We start from the raw sequence: 16026 nt of genomic DNA, 5'->3' as shown, positions 1-16026 counted from the left end.
TCCTTTGTCCCTCTCCATGGGGGGTGGCTGGTCAGACAGGTTGAGAGATCCCTTTGCATAATGACTCATCCTGTTTTGCTGGGTCGTGGTGTGACGTAGTGGGGGTACTTGCTGGGCTGTGGTGACCCCTGCTGTCTGGAGCAAGACCCAGCAGGGAAAACCTCGCTAGGCAGAGGTAATGCCAAACTGGTTGAACCAGTGGCCAGACACCCCCCATGGAGCGGAACAAAGGAAGGTGAATGCGGCCCTGGCTGGGGGGCAGGGCTGGAAGTGGGTTGGTTGGTTGCTGGCTGTCTGTGAGGATGGATGAGACAGCCTAGGGAGAGGAGCTGGAGTTTTAGGGGCCCAGTCTCCCCCATCTCAAGGGGGCCTGAGGCCTCCTAGCCCAGTTCCTGTAACCAGATTACATCTGTGCTGCGCTGTGCTGGAGGAGCAATAAACCACCCTCAATTCCACTGGCTGGTGCAGTCTGTTTGTGCCATTTCGGGGTGCAGGAGACGGGGAACCCCCAACGCGCCGTCACACGTGGTACCCACGGCAGCCAGTGGGGGTTCCCCCAGAGCCAGCAGCATAGAAACCAGCCAGGTCCCCCCCTACGTCACACCCTGACACCCCTCAGAGAGGGGTCGCTCTGCGCCCTGAGCTGGGAGCCAGCTGGCTGGTCGGGCTCCTGGGCCAAGAGCCCAGGTTCAGTTCTGCCTGCCCCAGCAGCCAGCCTGCTCCCAGGCAGCATCCCCAGGGTTCGCCCTAGCCCTGGCCACCCTGCTTTCTACGGGGCCATGCCCTCCAGCCCCCGGGTGGGGTGTGTGCACCATGGGGACTGGGCTGGGAGCAGCCTGGGCCCTGCCCCCCTCATGGCTTCCTCCTGCCCAGGAGTTCATGGAGGAGCTGAACCACAAGCAGCCGGACGTGGAGAAGGTCACCAAGAGCTGCCAGCGCAAGCTGCCCTCTGCGCTGGGCATGCCAGGCACCCGCAGGCTGGCTGCAGGTGAGCGCACCCGCCTCCTGCCCCTGCCCCGGTAGGCCCCTGGATCAGCCCCCAGCCTCCCTCACCGCCCCCTGGATCCGCCCCCAGCCTCCTGGATCCGCCCAGCCTCCCTCACCACCCCCTGGATCCGCCCCCAGCCTCCCTCACCACCCCCTGGATCCGCCCCCAGCCTCCTGGATCCGCCCAGCCTCCCTCACCACCCCCTGGATCCGCCCCCAGCCTCCTGGATCCGCCCAGCCTCCCTCACCGCCCCCTGGATCCGCCCCCAGCCTCCTGGATCCGCCCAGCCTCCCTCACCACCCCCTGGATCCGCCCCCAGCCTCCTGGATCCGCCCAGCCTCCCTCACCGCCCCCTGGATCCGCCCCCAGCCTCCTGGATCCGCCCAGCCTCCCTCACCACCCCCTGGATCCGCCCCCAGCCTCCCTCACCACCCCCTGGATCCGCCCCCAGCCTCCTGGATCCGCCCAGCCTCCCTCACCACCCCCTGGATCCGCCCCCAGCCTCCTGGATCCGCCCAGCCTCCCTCACCGCCCCCTGGATCCGCCCCCAGCCTCCTGGATCCGCCCAGCCTCCCTCACCGCCCCCTAGATCTGCCCCCACCCCCCAAGATCCCCCCAGGCTCCCTCACCGCCCCCTGGATCTGCCCCCACCCCCCCAAGATCCCCCCAGCCTCCCTCACCGCCCCCTGGATCCGCCCCCAGCCTCCTGGGTCCGCCGAGCCTCCCTCACCGCCCCCTGGATCCGCCCCCAGCCTCCTGGATCCGCCCAGCCTCCCTCACCGCCCCCTGGATCCGCCCAGCCTCCCTCACCACCCCCTGGATCTGCCCCCACCCCCCAAGATCCCCCCAGCCTCCTGGATCCGCCCAGCCTCCCTCACCACCCCCTGGATCCACCCAGCCTCCCTCACCGCCCCCTGGATCCGCCCCCAGCCTCCTGGATCCGCCCAGCCTCCCTCACCACCCCCTGGATCTGCCCCCACCCCCCAAGATCCCCCCAGCCTCCCTCACCGCCCCCTGGATCCGCCCAGCCTCCCTCACCGCCCCCTAGATCTGCCCCCACCCCCCAAGATCCCCCCAGCCTCCCTCACCGCCCCCTGGATCCCCCCAGCCTCCCTCACCACCCCCTGGATCCGCCCCCAGCCTCCTGGATCCGCCCAGCCTCCCTCACCGCCCCCTGGATCTGCCCCCATCCCCCAAGATCCCCCCAGCCTCCCTCACCGCCCCCTGGATCCGCCCCCAGCCTCCTGGATCCGCCCAGCCTCCCTCACCGCCCCCTGGATCCGCCCCCAGCCTCCTGGATCCCCCCAGCCTCCCTCACCGCCCCCTGGATCCGCCCAGCCTCCCTCACCGCCCCCTAGATCTGTCCCCACCCCCCAAGATCCCCCCAGCCTCCCTCACCGCCCCCTGGATCTGCCCCCACCCCCAAGATCCCCCCAGCCTCCCTCACCGCCCCCTGGATCTGCCCCCACCCCCCAAGATCCCCCCAGCCTCCCTCACCGCCCCCTGGATCCGCCCAGCCTCCCTCACAGCCCCCTGGATCTGCCCCCACCCCCCAAGATCCCCCCAGCCTCCCTCACCGCCCCCTGGATCCGCCCAGCCTCCCTCACTGCCCCCTAGATCTGCCCCCACCCCCCAAGATACCCCCAGCCTCCCTCACCGCCCCCTGGATCCGCCCAGCCTCCCTCACTGCCCCCTGGATCTGCCCCCACCCCCCAAGATCCCCCCAGCCTCCCTCACCGCCCCCTGGATCCGCCCCCAGCCTCCTGGATCCGCCCCCTGGATCCGCCCAGCCTCCCTCACCGCCCCCTGGATCCGCCCAGCCTCCTGGATCCACCCAGCCTCCCTCACCGCCCCCTGGATCCGCCCAGCCTCCTGGATCCGCCCAGCCTCCCTCACCGCCCCCTGGATCTGCCCCCACCCCCCAAGATCCCCCCAGCCTCCCTCACCGCCCCCTGGATCTGCCCCCACCCCCAAGATCCCCCCAGCCTCCCTCACCGCCCCCTGGATCCGCCCAGCCTCCTGGATCCGCCCAGCCTCCCTCACCGCCCCCTGGATTCGCCCAGCCTCCCTCACTGCCCCCTGGATCTGCCCCCACCCCCAAGATCCCCCCAGCCTCCCTCACCGCCCCCTGGATCCGCCCAGCCTCCCTCACCGCCCCCTGGATCCGCCCAGCCTCCTGGATCCACCCAGCCTCCCTCACCGCCCCCTGGATCCGCCCAGCCTCCTGGATCCGCCCAGCCTCCCTCACTGCCCCCTGGATCTGCCCCCACCCCCCAAGATCCCCCCAGCCTCCCTCACCGCCCCCTGGATCCGCCCCCAGCCTCCTGGATCCGCCCCCTGGATCCGCCCCCACCCCCCAAGATCCCCCCAGCCTCCCTCACCACCCCCTGGATCCGCCCAGCCTCCCTCACCGCCCCCTGGATCCGCCCCCACCCCCCAAGATCCCCCCAGCCTCCCTCACCGCCCCCTGGATCCGCCCCCAGCCTCCTTGATCCGCCCCCTGGATCCACCCCCACCCCCCAAGATCCCCCCAGCCTCCCTCACCGCCCCCTGGATCCGCCCAGCCTCCCTCACCGCCCCCTGGATCCGCCCCCACGCCCCAAGATCCCCCCAGCCTCCCTCACCGCCCCCTGGATCCGCCCAGCCTCCCTCACCGCCCCCTGGATCTGCCCCCACCCCCCAAGATCCCCCCAGCCTCCCTCACCGCCCCCTGGATCCGCCCCCAGCCTCCTGGATCCGCCGAGCCTCCCTCACCGCCCCCTGGATCCGCCCCCAGCCTCCTGGATCCGCCCAGCCTCCCTCACCGCCCCCTGGATCCGCCCAGCCTCCCTCACCACCCCCTGGATCTGCCCCCACCCCCCAAGATCCCCCCAGCCTCCTGGATCCGCCCAGCCTCCCTCACCACCCCCTGGATCCACCCAGCCTCCCTCACCGCCCCCTGGATCCGCCCCCAGCCTCCTGGATCCGCCCAGCCTCCCTCACCACCCCCTGGATCTGCCCCCACCCCCCAAGATCCCCCCAGCCTCCCTCACCGCCCCCTGGATCCGCCCAGCCTCCCTCACCGCCCCCTAGATCTGCCCCCACCCCCCAAGATCCCCCCAGCCTCCCTCACCGCCCCCTGGATCCCCCCAGCCTCCCTCACCACCCCCTGGATCCGCCCCCAGCCTCCTGGATCCGCCCAGCCTCCCTCACCGCCCCCTGGATCTGCCCCCATCCCCCAAGATCCCCCCAGCCTCCCTCACCGCCCCCTGGATCCGCCCCCAGCCTCCTGGATCCGCCCAGCCTCCCTCACCGCCCCCTGGATCCGCCCCCAGCCTCCTGGATCCCCCCAGCCTCCCTCACCGCCCCCTGGATCCGCCCAGCCTCCCTCACCGCCCCCTAGATCTGTCCCCACCCCCCAAGATCCCCCCAGCCTCCCTCACCGCCCCCTGGATCTGCCCCCACCCCCAAGATCCCCCCAGCCTCCCTCACCGCCCCCTGGATCTGCCCCCACCCCCCAAGATCCCCCCAGCCTCCCTCACCGCCCCCTGGATCCGCCCAGCCTCCCTCACAGCCCCCTGGATCTGCCCCCACCCCCCAAGATCCCCCCAGCCTCCCTCACCGCCCCCTGGATCCGCCCAGCCTCCCTCACTGCCCCCTAGATCTGCCCCCACCCCCCAAGATACCCCCAGCCTCCCTCACCGCCCCCTGGATCCGCCCAGCCTCCCTCACTGCCCCCTGGATCTGCCCCCACCCCCCAAGATCCCCCCAGCCTCCCTCACCGCCCCCTGGATCCGCCCCCAGCCTCCTGGATCCGCCCCCTGGATCCGCCCAGCCTCCCTCACCGCCCCCTGGATCCGCCCAGCCTCCTGGATCCACCCAGCCTCCCTCACCGCCCCCTGGATCCGCCCAGCCTCCTGGATCCGCCCAGCCTCCCTCACCGCCCCCTGGATCTGCCCCCACCCCCCAAGATCCCCCCAGCCTCCCTCACCGCCCCCTGGATCTGCCCCCACCCCCAAGATCCCCCCAGCCTCCCTCACCGCCCCCTGGATCCGCCCAGCCTCCTGGATCCGCCCAGCCTCCCTCACCGCCCCCTGGATTCGCCCAGCCTCCCTCACTGCCCCCTGGATCTGCCCCCACCCCCAAGATCCCCCCAGCCTCCCTCACCGCCCCCTGGATCCGCCCAGCCTCCCTCACCGCCCCCTGGATCCGCCCAGCCTCCTGGATCCACCCAGCCTCCCTCACCGCCCCCTGGATCCGCCCAGCCTCCTGGATCCGCCCAGCCTCCCTCACTGCCCCCTGGATCTGCCCCCACCCCCCAAGATCCCCCCAGCCTCCCTCACCGCCCCCTGGATCCGCCCCCAGCCTCCTGGATCCGCCCCCTGGATCCGCCCCCACCCCCCAAGATCCCCCCAGCCTCCCTCACCACCCCCTGGATCCGCCCAGCCTCCCTCACCGCCCCCTGGATCCGCCCCCACCCCCCAAGATCCCCCCAGCCTCCCTCACCGCCCCCTGGATCCGCCCCCAGCCTCCTTGATCCGCCCCCTGGATCCACCCCCACCCCCCAAGATCCCCCCAGCCTCCCTCACCGCCCCCTGGATCCGCCCAGCCTCCCTCACCGCCCCCTGGATCCGCCCCCACCCCCCAAGATCCCCCCAGCCTCCCTCACCGCCCCCTGGATCCGCCCAGCCTCCCTCACCGCCCCCTGGATCTGCCCCCACCCCCCAAGATCCCCCCAGCCTCCCTCACCGCCCCCTGGATCCGCCCAGCCTCCCTCACCGCCCCCTGGATCTGCCCCCACCCCCTCAAGATCCCCCCAGCCTCCCTCACCGCCCCCTGGATCCGCCCAGCCTCCCTCACCGCCCCCTGGATCCGCCCAGCCTCCTGGATCCACCCAGCCTCCCTCACCGCCCCCTGGATCCGCCCAGCCTCCTGGATCCGCCCAGCCTCCCTCACCGCCCCCTGGATCCGCCCAGCCTCCCTCACTGCCCCCTGGATCTGCCCCCACCCCCCAAGATCCCCCCAGCCTCCCTCACCGCCCCCTGGATCCGCCCCCAGCCTCCTGGATCCGCCCCCTGGATCCGCCCCCACCCCCCAAGATCCCCCCAGCCTCCCTCACCGACCCCTGGATCCGCCCAGCCTCCCTCACCGCCCCCTGGATCCGCCCCCACCCCCCAAGATCCCCCCAGCCTCCCTCACCGCCCCCTGGATCCGCCCAGCCTCCCTCACCGCCCCCTGGATCTGCCCCCACCCCCCAAGGTCCCCCCAGCCTCCCTCACCGCCCCCTGGATCCGCCCCCACCCCCCAAGATCCCCCCAGCCTCCCTCACCGCCCCCTGGATCCGCCCAGCCTCCCTCACTGCCCCCTGGATCTGCCCCCACCCCCCTGGATTCCCCCAGCCTCTCTCACCACCACCCCTGGATCTGCCCCTGCCCCCCTGGATCTGCCCCCAGCCCCATGGATCTGCCCCCAGCCTCCTGTATCCACTCCCAGCCTCCTGGATCCGCCTCCTGGATCCGCCCAGCCTCCTTCCCCGCCCCCTAGATGTGCCCCCACCCTCCTGGATCCCCCCAGCCTCCCTCACCACCCCCTGGATCTACCCCCACCCCCATGAATCGACCCAGCCCCTCTCACGCCCCCTGAATCTGCCCCCACCTCCCTGGGTCCACCCAGCCTCTCTCACCACCCCCCTGGATCTGCCCCCACCCCTCTGGATCCACCCAGCCCCTCTCACGCCCCCTGGATCTGCCCCCACCCCTCTGGATCCACCCAGCCCCTCTCACACACCCCTGGATCTGCCCCCACCCCCCTGGATCCCCCCAGCCTCCCTCACCGCCCCCTGGATCCCCCCAGCCCCCTGGATTCCCTCAGCCCCTCTCACACACCCCTGGATCTGCCCCCACCCCCCTGGATCCACCCAGCCCCTCTCACGCCCCCTGAATCTGCCCCCACCCCCCTGGATTCCCTCAGCCCCTCTCACCACCCCCCTGGATCTGCCCCCACCCCCCTGGATCCACCCAGCCCCTCTCACGTCCCCTGGATCCACCAAGACCTTCTCATGTCCCCCCGGGATGCCCCAGCCCCCTGGATCCGCCCTGGTGCTGAGGCCCATCTCTTGGCAGTTGCAGGGCGACGCAGCGCTGCGAGACCCCCCCGCTCTGCTCCCCAGGCGCCTCTTGTCGACCCGGAGCCCCAGAGCCCCCTCCTGCACCGCTGGCAGCAGCTGTGGCTCCGGGCCCTGGACCGGCAGTACCGGCTGCAGAGCGCCCAGCAGCGCCTGCGTGAGGTAGGGCAGGGGGTGGGCTCCGACGCAGGGGAAGCAGGCCCGGCTGGGAGCCGGAGTGACCCTGAGCCTGGTAACTGAGCCCAGGCAGGCAGAGCCCAGAACGCAGGCAGTGCGGCCCAGGGGTGTGTCTGTCGTGGCAGCCTCACCAGCCCCCCACACTGGCAGGCCAGGTGGCCCCAGGTCCACTCTGTGCCCTGCTCCCAGGCAGCGGTGAAAGGGTATAACCCATCCCCCCCCTCCCCTCAGACACCCCAGTGCTCCCTGCGCCCCCCAGCCCCCTTACACAGGGGAGAGGTTATAACCCATCCCCCACCTCCCCTCGGACACCCCAGTGCTCCCTGTGCCCCCAGCCCCCCTTACACAGGGGAGAGGTTATAACCCATCCCCCACCTCCCCTCGGACACCCCAGTGCTCCCTGTGCCCCCAGCCCCCTTACACAGGGGAGAGGTTATAACCCATCCCCCACCTCCCCTCAGACACCCCAGTGCTCCCTGTGCCCCCCAGCCCCCCTCACACAGGGGAGAGGTTATAACCCATCCCCCACCTCCCCTCAGACACCCCAGTGCTCCCTGTGCCCCCAGCCCCCTCACACAGGGGAGAGGTTATAACCCATCCCCCCTCCCCTCAGACACCCCAGTGCTCCCTGTGCCCCCCAGCCCCCCTCACACAGGGGAGAGGTTATAACCCATCCCCCACCTCCCCTCAGACACCCCAGTGCTCCCTGTGCCCCCAGCCCACCTCACACAGTGGGGAGGTGATAACCCATCCCCCACCTCCCCTCAGACACCCCAGTGCTCCCTGTGCCCCCCAGCCCCCTTAAACAGGGGAGAGGTTATAACCCATCCCCCACCTCCCCTCAGACACCCCAGTGCTCCCTGTGCCCCCAGCCCCCCTTACACAGGGGAGAGGTTATAACCCATCCCCCCCTCCCCTCAGACACCCCAGTGCTCCCTGAGCCCCCCCAGCCCCCCTTACACAGGGGAGAGGTGATAACCCATCCCCCACCTCCCCTCAGACACCCCAGTGCTCCCTGTGCCCCCCAACCCCCCTTACACAGGGGAGAGGTTATAACCCATCCCCCACCTCCCCTCAGACACCCCAGTGCTCCCTGTGCCCCCCAGCCCCCCTCACACAGGGGAGAGGTTATAACCCATCCCCCACCTCCCCTCAGACACCCCAGTGCTCCCTGAGCCCCCCCAGCCCCCTTACACAGGGGAGAGGTTATAACCCATCCCCCACCTCCCCTCAGACACCCCAGTGCTCCCTGTGCCCCCCAGCCCCCCTTACACAGGGGAGAGGTTATAACCCATCCCCCACCTCCCCTCAGACACCCCAGTGCTCCCTGTGCCCCCCAGCCCCCCTTACACAGGGGAGAGGTCATAACCCATCCCCACCTCCCCTCAGACACCCCAGTGCTCCCTGTGCCCCCCCAGCCCCCTCACACAGGGGAGAGGTTATAACCCATCCCCCACCTCCCCTCAGACACCCCAGTGCTCCCTGTGCCCCCCAGCCCCCCTCACACAGGGGAGAGGTTACAACCCATCCCCCACCTCCCCTCAGACACCCCAGTGCTCCCTGTGCCCCCAGCCCCCCTCACACAGGGGAGAGGTCATAACCCATCCCCACCTCCCCTCAGACACCCCAGTGCTCCCTGTGCCCCCCCCAGCCCCCCTTACACAGGGGAGAGGTTACAACCCATCCCCCACCTCCCCTCAGACACCCCAGTGCTCCCTGTGCCCCCCAGCCCCCCTTACACAGGGGAGAGGTCATAACCCATCCCCCACCTCCCCTCAGACACCCCAGTGCTCCCTGTGCCCCCCAGCCCCCTCACACAGGGGAGAGGTTATAACCCATCCCCCACCTCCCCTCAGACACCCCAGTGCTCCCTGTGCCCCCCAGCCCCCCTCACACAGGGGAGAGGTTATAACCCATCCCCCACCTCCCCTCAGACACCCCAGTGCTCCCTGTGCCCCCCAGCACCCTTACACAGGGGAGAGGTTATAACCCATCCCCCACCTCCCCTCAGACACCCCAGTGCTCCCTGTGCCCCCCAGCCCCCCTTACACAGGGGAGAGGTTATAACCCATCCCCCACCTCCCCTCAGACACCCCAGTGCTCCCTGTGCCCCCCAGCCCCCCTCACACAGGGGAGAGGTTATAACCCATCCCCCACCTCCCCTCAGACACCCCAGTGCTCCCTGTGCCCCCCAGCCCCCCTCACACAGGGGAGAGGTGATAACCCCTCCCCCACCTCCCCTCGGACACCCCAGCGCTCCCTGTGCCCCCCAGCCCCCCTTACACAGGGGAGAGGTGATAACCCCTCCCCCACCTCCCCTCGGACACCCCAGCGCTCCCTGTGCCCCCCAGCCCCCCTTACACAGGGGAGAGGTTATAACCCATCCCCCACCTCCCCTCAGACACCCCAGTGCTCCCTGTGCCCCCCAGCCCCCCTCACACAGGGGAGAGGTTATAACCCATCCCCCACCTCCCCCCAGACACCCCAGTGCTCCCTGTGCCCCCCAGCCCCCCTTACACAGGGGAGAGGTTATAACCCATCCCCCACCTCCCCTCAGACACCCCAGTGCTCCCTGTGCCCCCCAGCCCCCCTCACACAGGGGAGAGGTTATAACCCATCCCCCACCTCCCCTCAGACACCCCAGTGCTCCCTGTGCCCCCCAGCCCCCCTCACACAGGGGAGAGGTTATAACCCATCCCCCACCTCCCCTCAGACACCCCAGTGCTCCCTGTGCCTCCCCAGCCCCCCTTACACAGGGGAGAGGTGATAACCCCTCCCCCACCTCCCCTCGGACACCCCAGCGCTCCCTGTGCCCCCCAGCCCCCCCTTACACAGGGGAGAGGTTATAACCCATCCCCCACCTCCCCTCAGACACCCCAGTGCTCCCTGTGCCCCCTAGCCCCACCTCACACAGGGGAGAGGTTATAACCCATCCCCCACCTCCCCTCAGACACCCCAGTGCTCCCTGTGCCCCCCCAGCCCCCCCTCACACAGGGGAGAGGTTATAACCCATCCCCACCTCCCCTCAGACACCCCAGTGCTCCCTGTGCCCCCTAGCCCCCCCTCACACAGGGGAGAGGTTATAACCCATCCCCCACCTCCCCTCAGACACCCCAGTGCTCCCTGTGCCCCCCCAGCCCCCCCTCACACAGGGGAGAGGTTATAACCCATCCCCCACCTCCCCTCAGACACCCCAGTGCTCCCTGTGCCCCCTAGCCCCCCCTCACACAGGGGAGAGGTTATAACCCATCCCCCACCTCCCCTCAGACACCCCAGTGCTCCCTGTGCCCCCCCAGCCTCCCCTCACACAGGGGAGAGGTTATAACCCATCCCCCACCTCCCCTCAGACACCCCAGTGCTCCCTGTGCCCCCTAGCCCCCCCTCACACAGGGGAGAGGTTATAACCCATCCCCCACCTCCCCTCAGACACCCCAGTGCTCCCTGTGCCCCCCAGCCCCCACTCACACAGGGGAGAGGTTATAACCCATCCCCCACCTCCCCTCAGACACCCCAGTGCTCCCTGTGCCCCCCAGCCCCCTTACACAGGGGAGAGGTTATAATCCATCCCCCACCTCCCCTCAGACACCCCAGTGCTCCCTGTGCCCCCCAGCCCCTCCTTACACAGGGGAGAGGTTATAACCCATCCCCCACCTCCCCTCAGACACCCCAGTGCTCCCTGTGCCCCCCAGCCCCCTTACACAGGGGAGAGGTTATAACCCATCCCCCACCTCCCCTCAGACACCCCAGTGCTCCCTGTGCCCCCCAGCCCCCCTCACACAGGGGAGAGGTTCTAACCCATCCCCCACCTCCCCTCAGATACCCCAGTGCTCCCTGTGCCCCCTAGCCCCCCCTCACACAGGGGAGAGGTTATAACCCATCCCCCACCTCCCCTCAGACACCCCAGTGCTCCCTGTGCCCCCCCAGCCCCCCCTCACACAGGGGAGAGGTTATAACCCATCCCCCACCTCCCCTCAGACACCCCAGTGCTCCCTGTGCCCCCCAGCCCCCTTACACAGGGGAGAGGTTATAACCCATCCCCCACCTCCCCTCAGACACCCCAGTACTCCCTGTGCCCCCCAGCCCCCTTACACAGGGGAGAGGTTATAACCCATCCGCCCACCTCCCCTCAGACACCCCAGTGCTCCCTGTGCCCCCCAGCCGCCCCTTACACAGGGGAGAGGTTATAACCCATCCGCCCACCTCCCCTCAGACACCCCAGTGCTCCCTGTGCCCCCCAGCCCCCTTACACAGGGGAGAGGTTATAACCCATCCCCCACCTCCCCTCAGACACCCCAGTGCTCCCTGTGCCCCCCAGCCCCCTTACACAGGGGAGAGGTTATAACCCATCCCCCACCTCCCCTCAGACACCCCAGTGCTCCCTCTGCCCCCCAGCCCCCTTACACAGGGGAGAGGTTATAACCCATCCGCCACCTCCCCTCAGACACCCCAGTGCTCCCTGTGCCCCCCAGGCCCCCTTACACAGGGGAGAGGTTATAACCCATCCCCCACCTCCCCTCAGACACCCCAGTGCTCCCTGTGCCCCCCAGCCCCCTTACACAGGGGAGAGGTGATAACCCATCCCCCACCTCCCCTCAGACACACCAGTGCTCCCTGTGCCCCCCAGTCCCCTTACACAGGGGAGAGGTTCTAACCCATCCCCCACCTCCCCTCAGACACCCCAGTGCTCCCTGTGCCCCCCAGCCCCCCTCACACAGGGGAGAGGTGATAACCCATCCCCCACCTCCCCTCAGACACCCCAGTGCTCCCTGTGCCCCCCAGCCCCCCTGACACAGGGGAGAGGTGATAACCCATCCCCCACCTCCCCTCAGACACCACAGTGCTCCCTGTGCCCCCCAGCCCCCCTTACACAGGGGAGAGGTTATAACCCATCCCCCACCTACCCTCACACACCCCAGTGCTCCCTGTGCCCCCCAGCCCCCCTTACACAGGGGAGAGGTGATAACCCATCCCCCACCTCCCCTCAGACACGCCAGTGCTCCCTGTGCCCCCCAGCCCCCCTTACACAGGGGAGAGGTGATAACCCATCCGCCACCTCCCCTCAGACACCCCAGTGCTCCCTGTGCCCCCCAGCCCCCCTTACACAGGGGAGAGGTTATAACCCATCCCCCACCTCCCCTCGGACACCCCAGTGCTCCCTGTGCCCCCCCAGCCCCCCCTCACACAGGGGAGAGGTTATAACCCATCCCCCACCTCCCCTCGGACACCCCAGTGCTCCCTGTGCCCCCCCAGCCTCCCCTCACACAGGGGAGAGGTTATAACCCATCCCCCACCTCCCCTCAGACACCCCAGTGCTCCCTGTGCCCCCCAGCCCCCCTTACACAGGGGAGAGGTTATAACCCATCCCCCACCTCCCCTCAGACACCCCAGTGCTCCCTGTGCCCCCCAGCCCCCCTCACACAGGGGAGAGGTTATAACCCATCCCCCACCTCCCCTCAGACACCCCAGTGCTCCCTGTGCCCCCCAGCCCCCCCTTACACAGGGGAGAGGTTATAACCCATCCCCCACCTCCCCTCAGACACCCCAGTGCTCCCTGTGCCCCCCAGCCCCCCTTACACAGGGGAGAGGTTATAACCCATCCCCCACCTCCCCTCGGACACCCCAGTGCTCCCTGTGCCCCCCAGCCTCCCCTCACACAGGGGAGAGGTTATAACCCATCCCCCACCTCCCCTCAGACACCCCAGTGCTCCCTGTGCCCCCCAGCCCCCTTACACAGGGGAGAGGTTATAACCCATCCCCCACCTCCCCTCAGACACCCCAGTGCTCCCTGTGCCCCCCAGCCCCCCTCACACAGGGGAGAGGTTATAACCCATCCCCCACCTCCCCTCAGACACCCCAGTGCTCCCTGTGCCCCCCAGCCCCCCCTTACACAGGGGAGAGGTTATAACCCATCCCCCACCTCCCCTCAGACACCCCAGTGCTCCCTGTGTCCCCCAGCCACCCCTTACACAGGGGAGAGGTTATAACCCATCCCCCACCTCCCCTCAGACACCCCAGTGCTCCCTGTGTCCCCCAGCCCCCCCTCACACAGGGGAGAGGTTATAACCCATCCCCCACCTCCCCTCAGACACCCCAGTGCTCCCTGTGCCCCCCAGCCCCCCTTACACAGGGGAGAGGTGATAACCCATCCGCCACCTCCCCTCAGACACCCCAGTGCTCCCTGTGCCCCCCAGCCCCCCTTACACAGGGGAGAGGTTATAACCCATCCCCCACCTCCCCTCGGACACCCCAGTGCTCCCTGTGCCCCCCCAGCCTCCCCTCACACAGGGGAGAGGTTATAACCCATCCCCCACCTCCCCTCAGACACCCCAGTGCTCCCTGTGCCCCCCAGCCCCCCTTACACAGGGGAGAGGTTATAACCCATCCCCCACCTCCCCTCAGACACCCCAGTGCTCCCTGTACCCCCCAGCCCCCCTCACACAGGGGAGAGGTTATAACCCATCCCCCACCTCCCCTCAGACACCCCAGTGCTCCCTGTGCCCCCCGGCCCCCCTTACACAGGGGAGAGGTTATAACCCATCCCCCACCTCCCCTCAGACACCCCAGTGCTCCCTGTGTCCCCCAGCCCCCCCTTACACAGGGGAGAGGTTATAACCCATCCCCCACCTCCCCTCAGACACCCCAGTGCTCCCTGTGTCCCCCAGCCCCCCCTCACACAGGGGAGAGGTTATAACCCATCCCCCACCTCCCCTCAGACACCCCAGTGCTCCCTGTGCCCCCCAGCCCCCCTTACACAGGGGAGAGGTTATAACCCATCCCCCACCTCCCCTCAGACACCCCAGTGCTCCCTGTGCCCCCCAGCCCCCCTTACACAGGGGAGAGGTTATAACCCATCTGCCCACCTCCCCTCAGACACCCCAGTGCTCCCTGTGCCCCCCCAACCCCCCTTACACAGGGGAGAGGTTATAACCCATCCCCCACCTCCCCTCAGACACCCCAGTGCTCCCTGTGCCCCTCCAGCCCCCCTTACACAGGGGAGAGGTTATAACCCATCCCCCACCTCCCCTCAGACACCCCTGTGCTCCCTGTGCCCCCCAGCCCCCCCTTACACAGGGGAGAGGTTATAACCCATCCCCCCCTCCCCTCAGACACCCCAGTGCGCCCTGTGCCCCCCAGCCCCCCTTACACAGGGGAGAGGTTCTAACCCATCCGCCCACCTCCCCTTAGACACCCCTGTGCCCTCCAGCCCCCCAGCCCCCCCTTACACAGGGGAGACGTTATAACCCATCCCCCACCTCCCCTCAGACACCCCAGTGCTCCCTGTGCCCCCCAGCCCCCCTTACACAGGGGAGAGGTTCTAACCCATCCGCCCACCTCCCCTCAGACACCCCAGTGTTCCCTGTGCCCCCCAGCCCCCCCTTACACAGGGGAGAGGTTATAACCCATCCGCCCACCTCCCCTCAGACACCCCAGTGCTCCCTGTGCCCCCCAGACCCCCTTACACAGGGGAGAGGTTCTAACCCATCCCCCCACCTCCCCTCACACACCCCTGTGCTCCCTGTGCCCCCCCAGCCCCCTTACACAGGGGAGAGGTTATAACCCATCCCCCACCTGCCCTCAGACACCCCAGTGCTCCCTGTTCCCCCCAGCCCCCCTTACACAGGGGAGAGGTTATAACCCATCCCCCACCTCCCTCAGACACCCCAGTGCTCCCTGTGCCCCCCAGCCCCCCTTACACAGGGGAGAGGTTATAACCCATCCCCCACCTGCCCTCAGACACCCCAGTGCTCCCTGTTCCCCCCAGCCCCCCTTACACAGGGGAGAGGTTATAACCCATCCCCCACCTCCCTCAGACACCCCAGTGCTCCCTGTGCCCCCCAGCCCCCCTTACACAGGGGAGAGGATATAACCCATCCCCCACCTCCCCTCAGACACCCCAGTGTTCCCTGTGCCCCCCAGCCCCCCTTACACAGGGGAGAGGTTATAACCCATCCCCCACCTGCCCTCAGACACCCCAGTGCTCCCTGTTCCCCCCAGCCCCCCTTACACAGGGGAGAGGTTATAACCCATCCCCCACCTCCCTCAGACACCCCAGTGCTCCCTGTGCCCCCCAGCCCCCCTTACACTGGGGAGAGGTTATAACCCATCCCCCACCTCCCCTCAGACACCCCAGTGTTCCCTGTGCCCCCCAGCCCCCCTTACACAGGGGAGAGGTTATAACCCATCCGCCCACCTCCCCTCAGACACCCCAGTGCTCCCTGTGCCCCCCAGCCCCCCCTTACACAGGGGAGAGGTTCTAACCCATCCCCCACCTCCCCTCAGACACCCCAGTGCTCCCTGTGCCCCCAGCCCCCTCACACAGGGGAGAGGTTATAACCCATCCCCCACCTCCCCTCAGACACCCCAGTGCTCCCTGTGCCCCCCAGCCCCCCTTACACAGGGGAGAGGTTATAACCCATCCCCCACCTCCCTCAGACACCCCAGTGCTCCCTGTGCCCCCCAGCCCCCCTTACACTGGGGAGAGGTTATAACCCATCCCCCACCTCCCCTCAGACACCCCAGTGCTCCCTGTGCCCCCCAGCCCCCCCCTTACACAGGGGAGAGGTTATAACCCATCCCCCACCTCCCCTCAGACACCCCAGTGCTCCCTGTGCCCCCCAGCCGCCCCTTACACAGGGGAGAGGTTATAACCCATCCCCCACCTCCCCTCAGACACCCCAGTGCTCCCTGTGCCCCCCCAGCCCCCCTTACACAGGGGAGAGGTTATAACCCATCCCCCACCTCCCCTCAGACACCCCAG

General features: G+C 68.9%; 1 protein-coding gene across 2 annotated transcripts in view; it reads left to right on the top strand.

Annotated features, from left to right (window-relative positions):
• LOC142825942 (microtubule-actin cross-linking factor 1, isoforms 6/7-like) overlaps nucleotides 1-16026 on the top strand; it is a 199083-nt gene that overhangs the window by 153614 nt on the left and 29443 nt on the right. For both annotated transcript variants that reach the window (XM_075918188.2, XM_075918187.2), the window contains 2 exons: nucleotides 874-988; nucleotides 7090-7253. In XM_075918188.2, coding sequence (XP_075774303.2) covers nucleotides 874-988; nucleotides 7090-7253 — 279 coding nt within the window. The remainder of the gene's footprint in view (nucleotides 1-873; nucleotides 989-7089; nucleotides 7254-16026) is intronic.

Source organism: Pelodiscus sinensis, chromosome 2 (genome assembly GCF_052426305.1).
Source record: "Pelodiscus sinensis isolate ZL-2025 chromosome 2, ASM5242630v1, whole genome shotgun sequence".
Taxonomy (NCBI): Eukaryota; Metazoa; Chordata; order Testudines; family Trionychidae; genus Pelodiscus; species Pelodiscus sinensis.
Note: the sequence above shows the minus strand (reverse complement) of the source record. Positions and strands in the feature narration are given on the sequence as shown.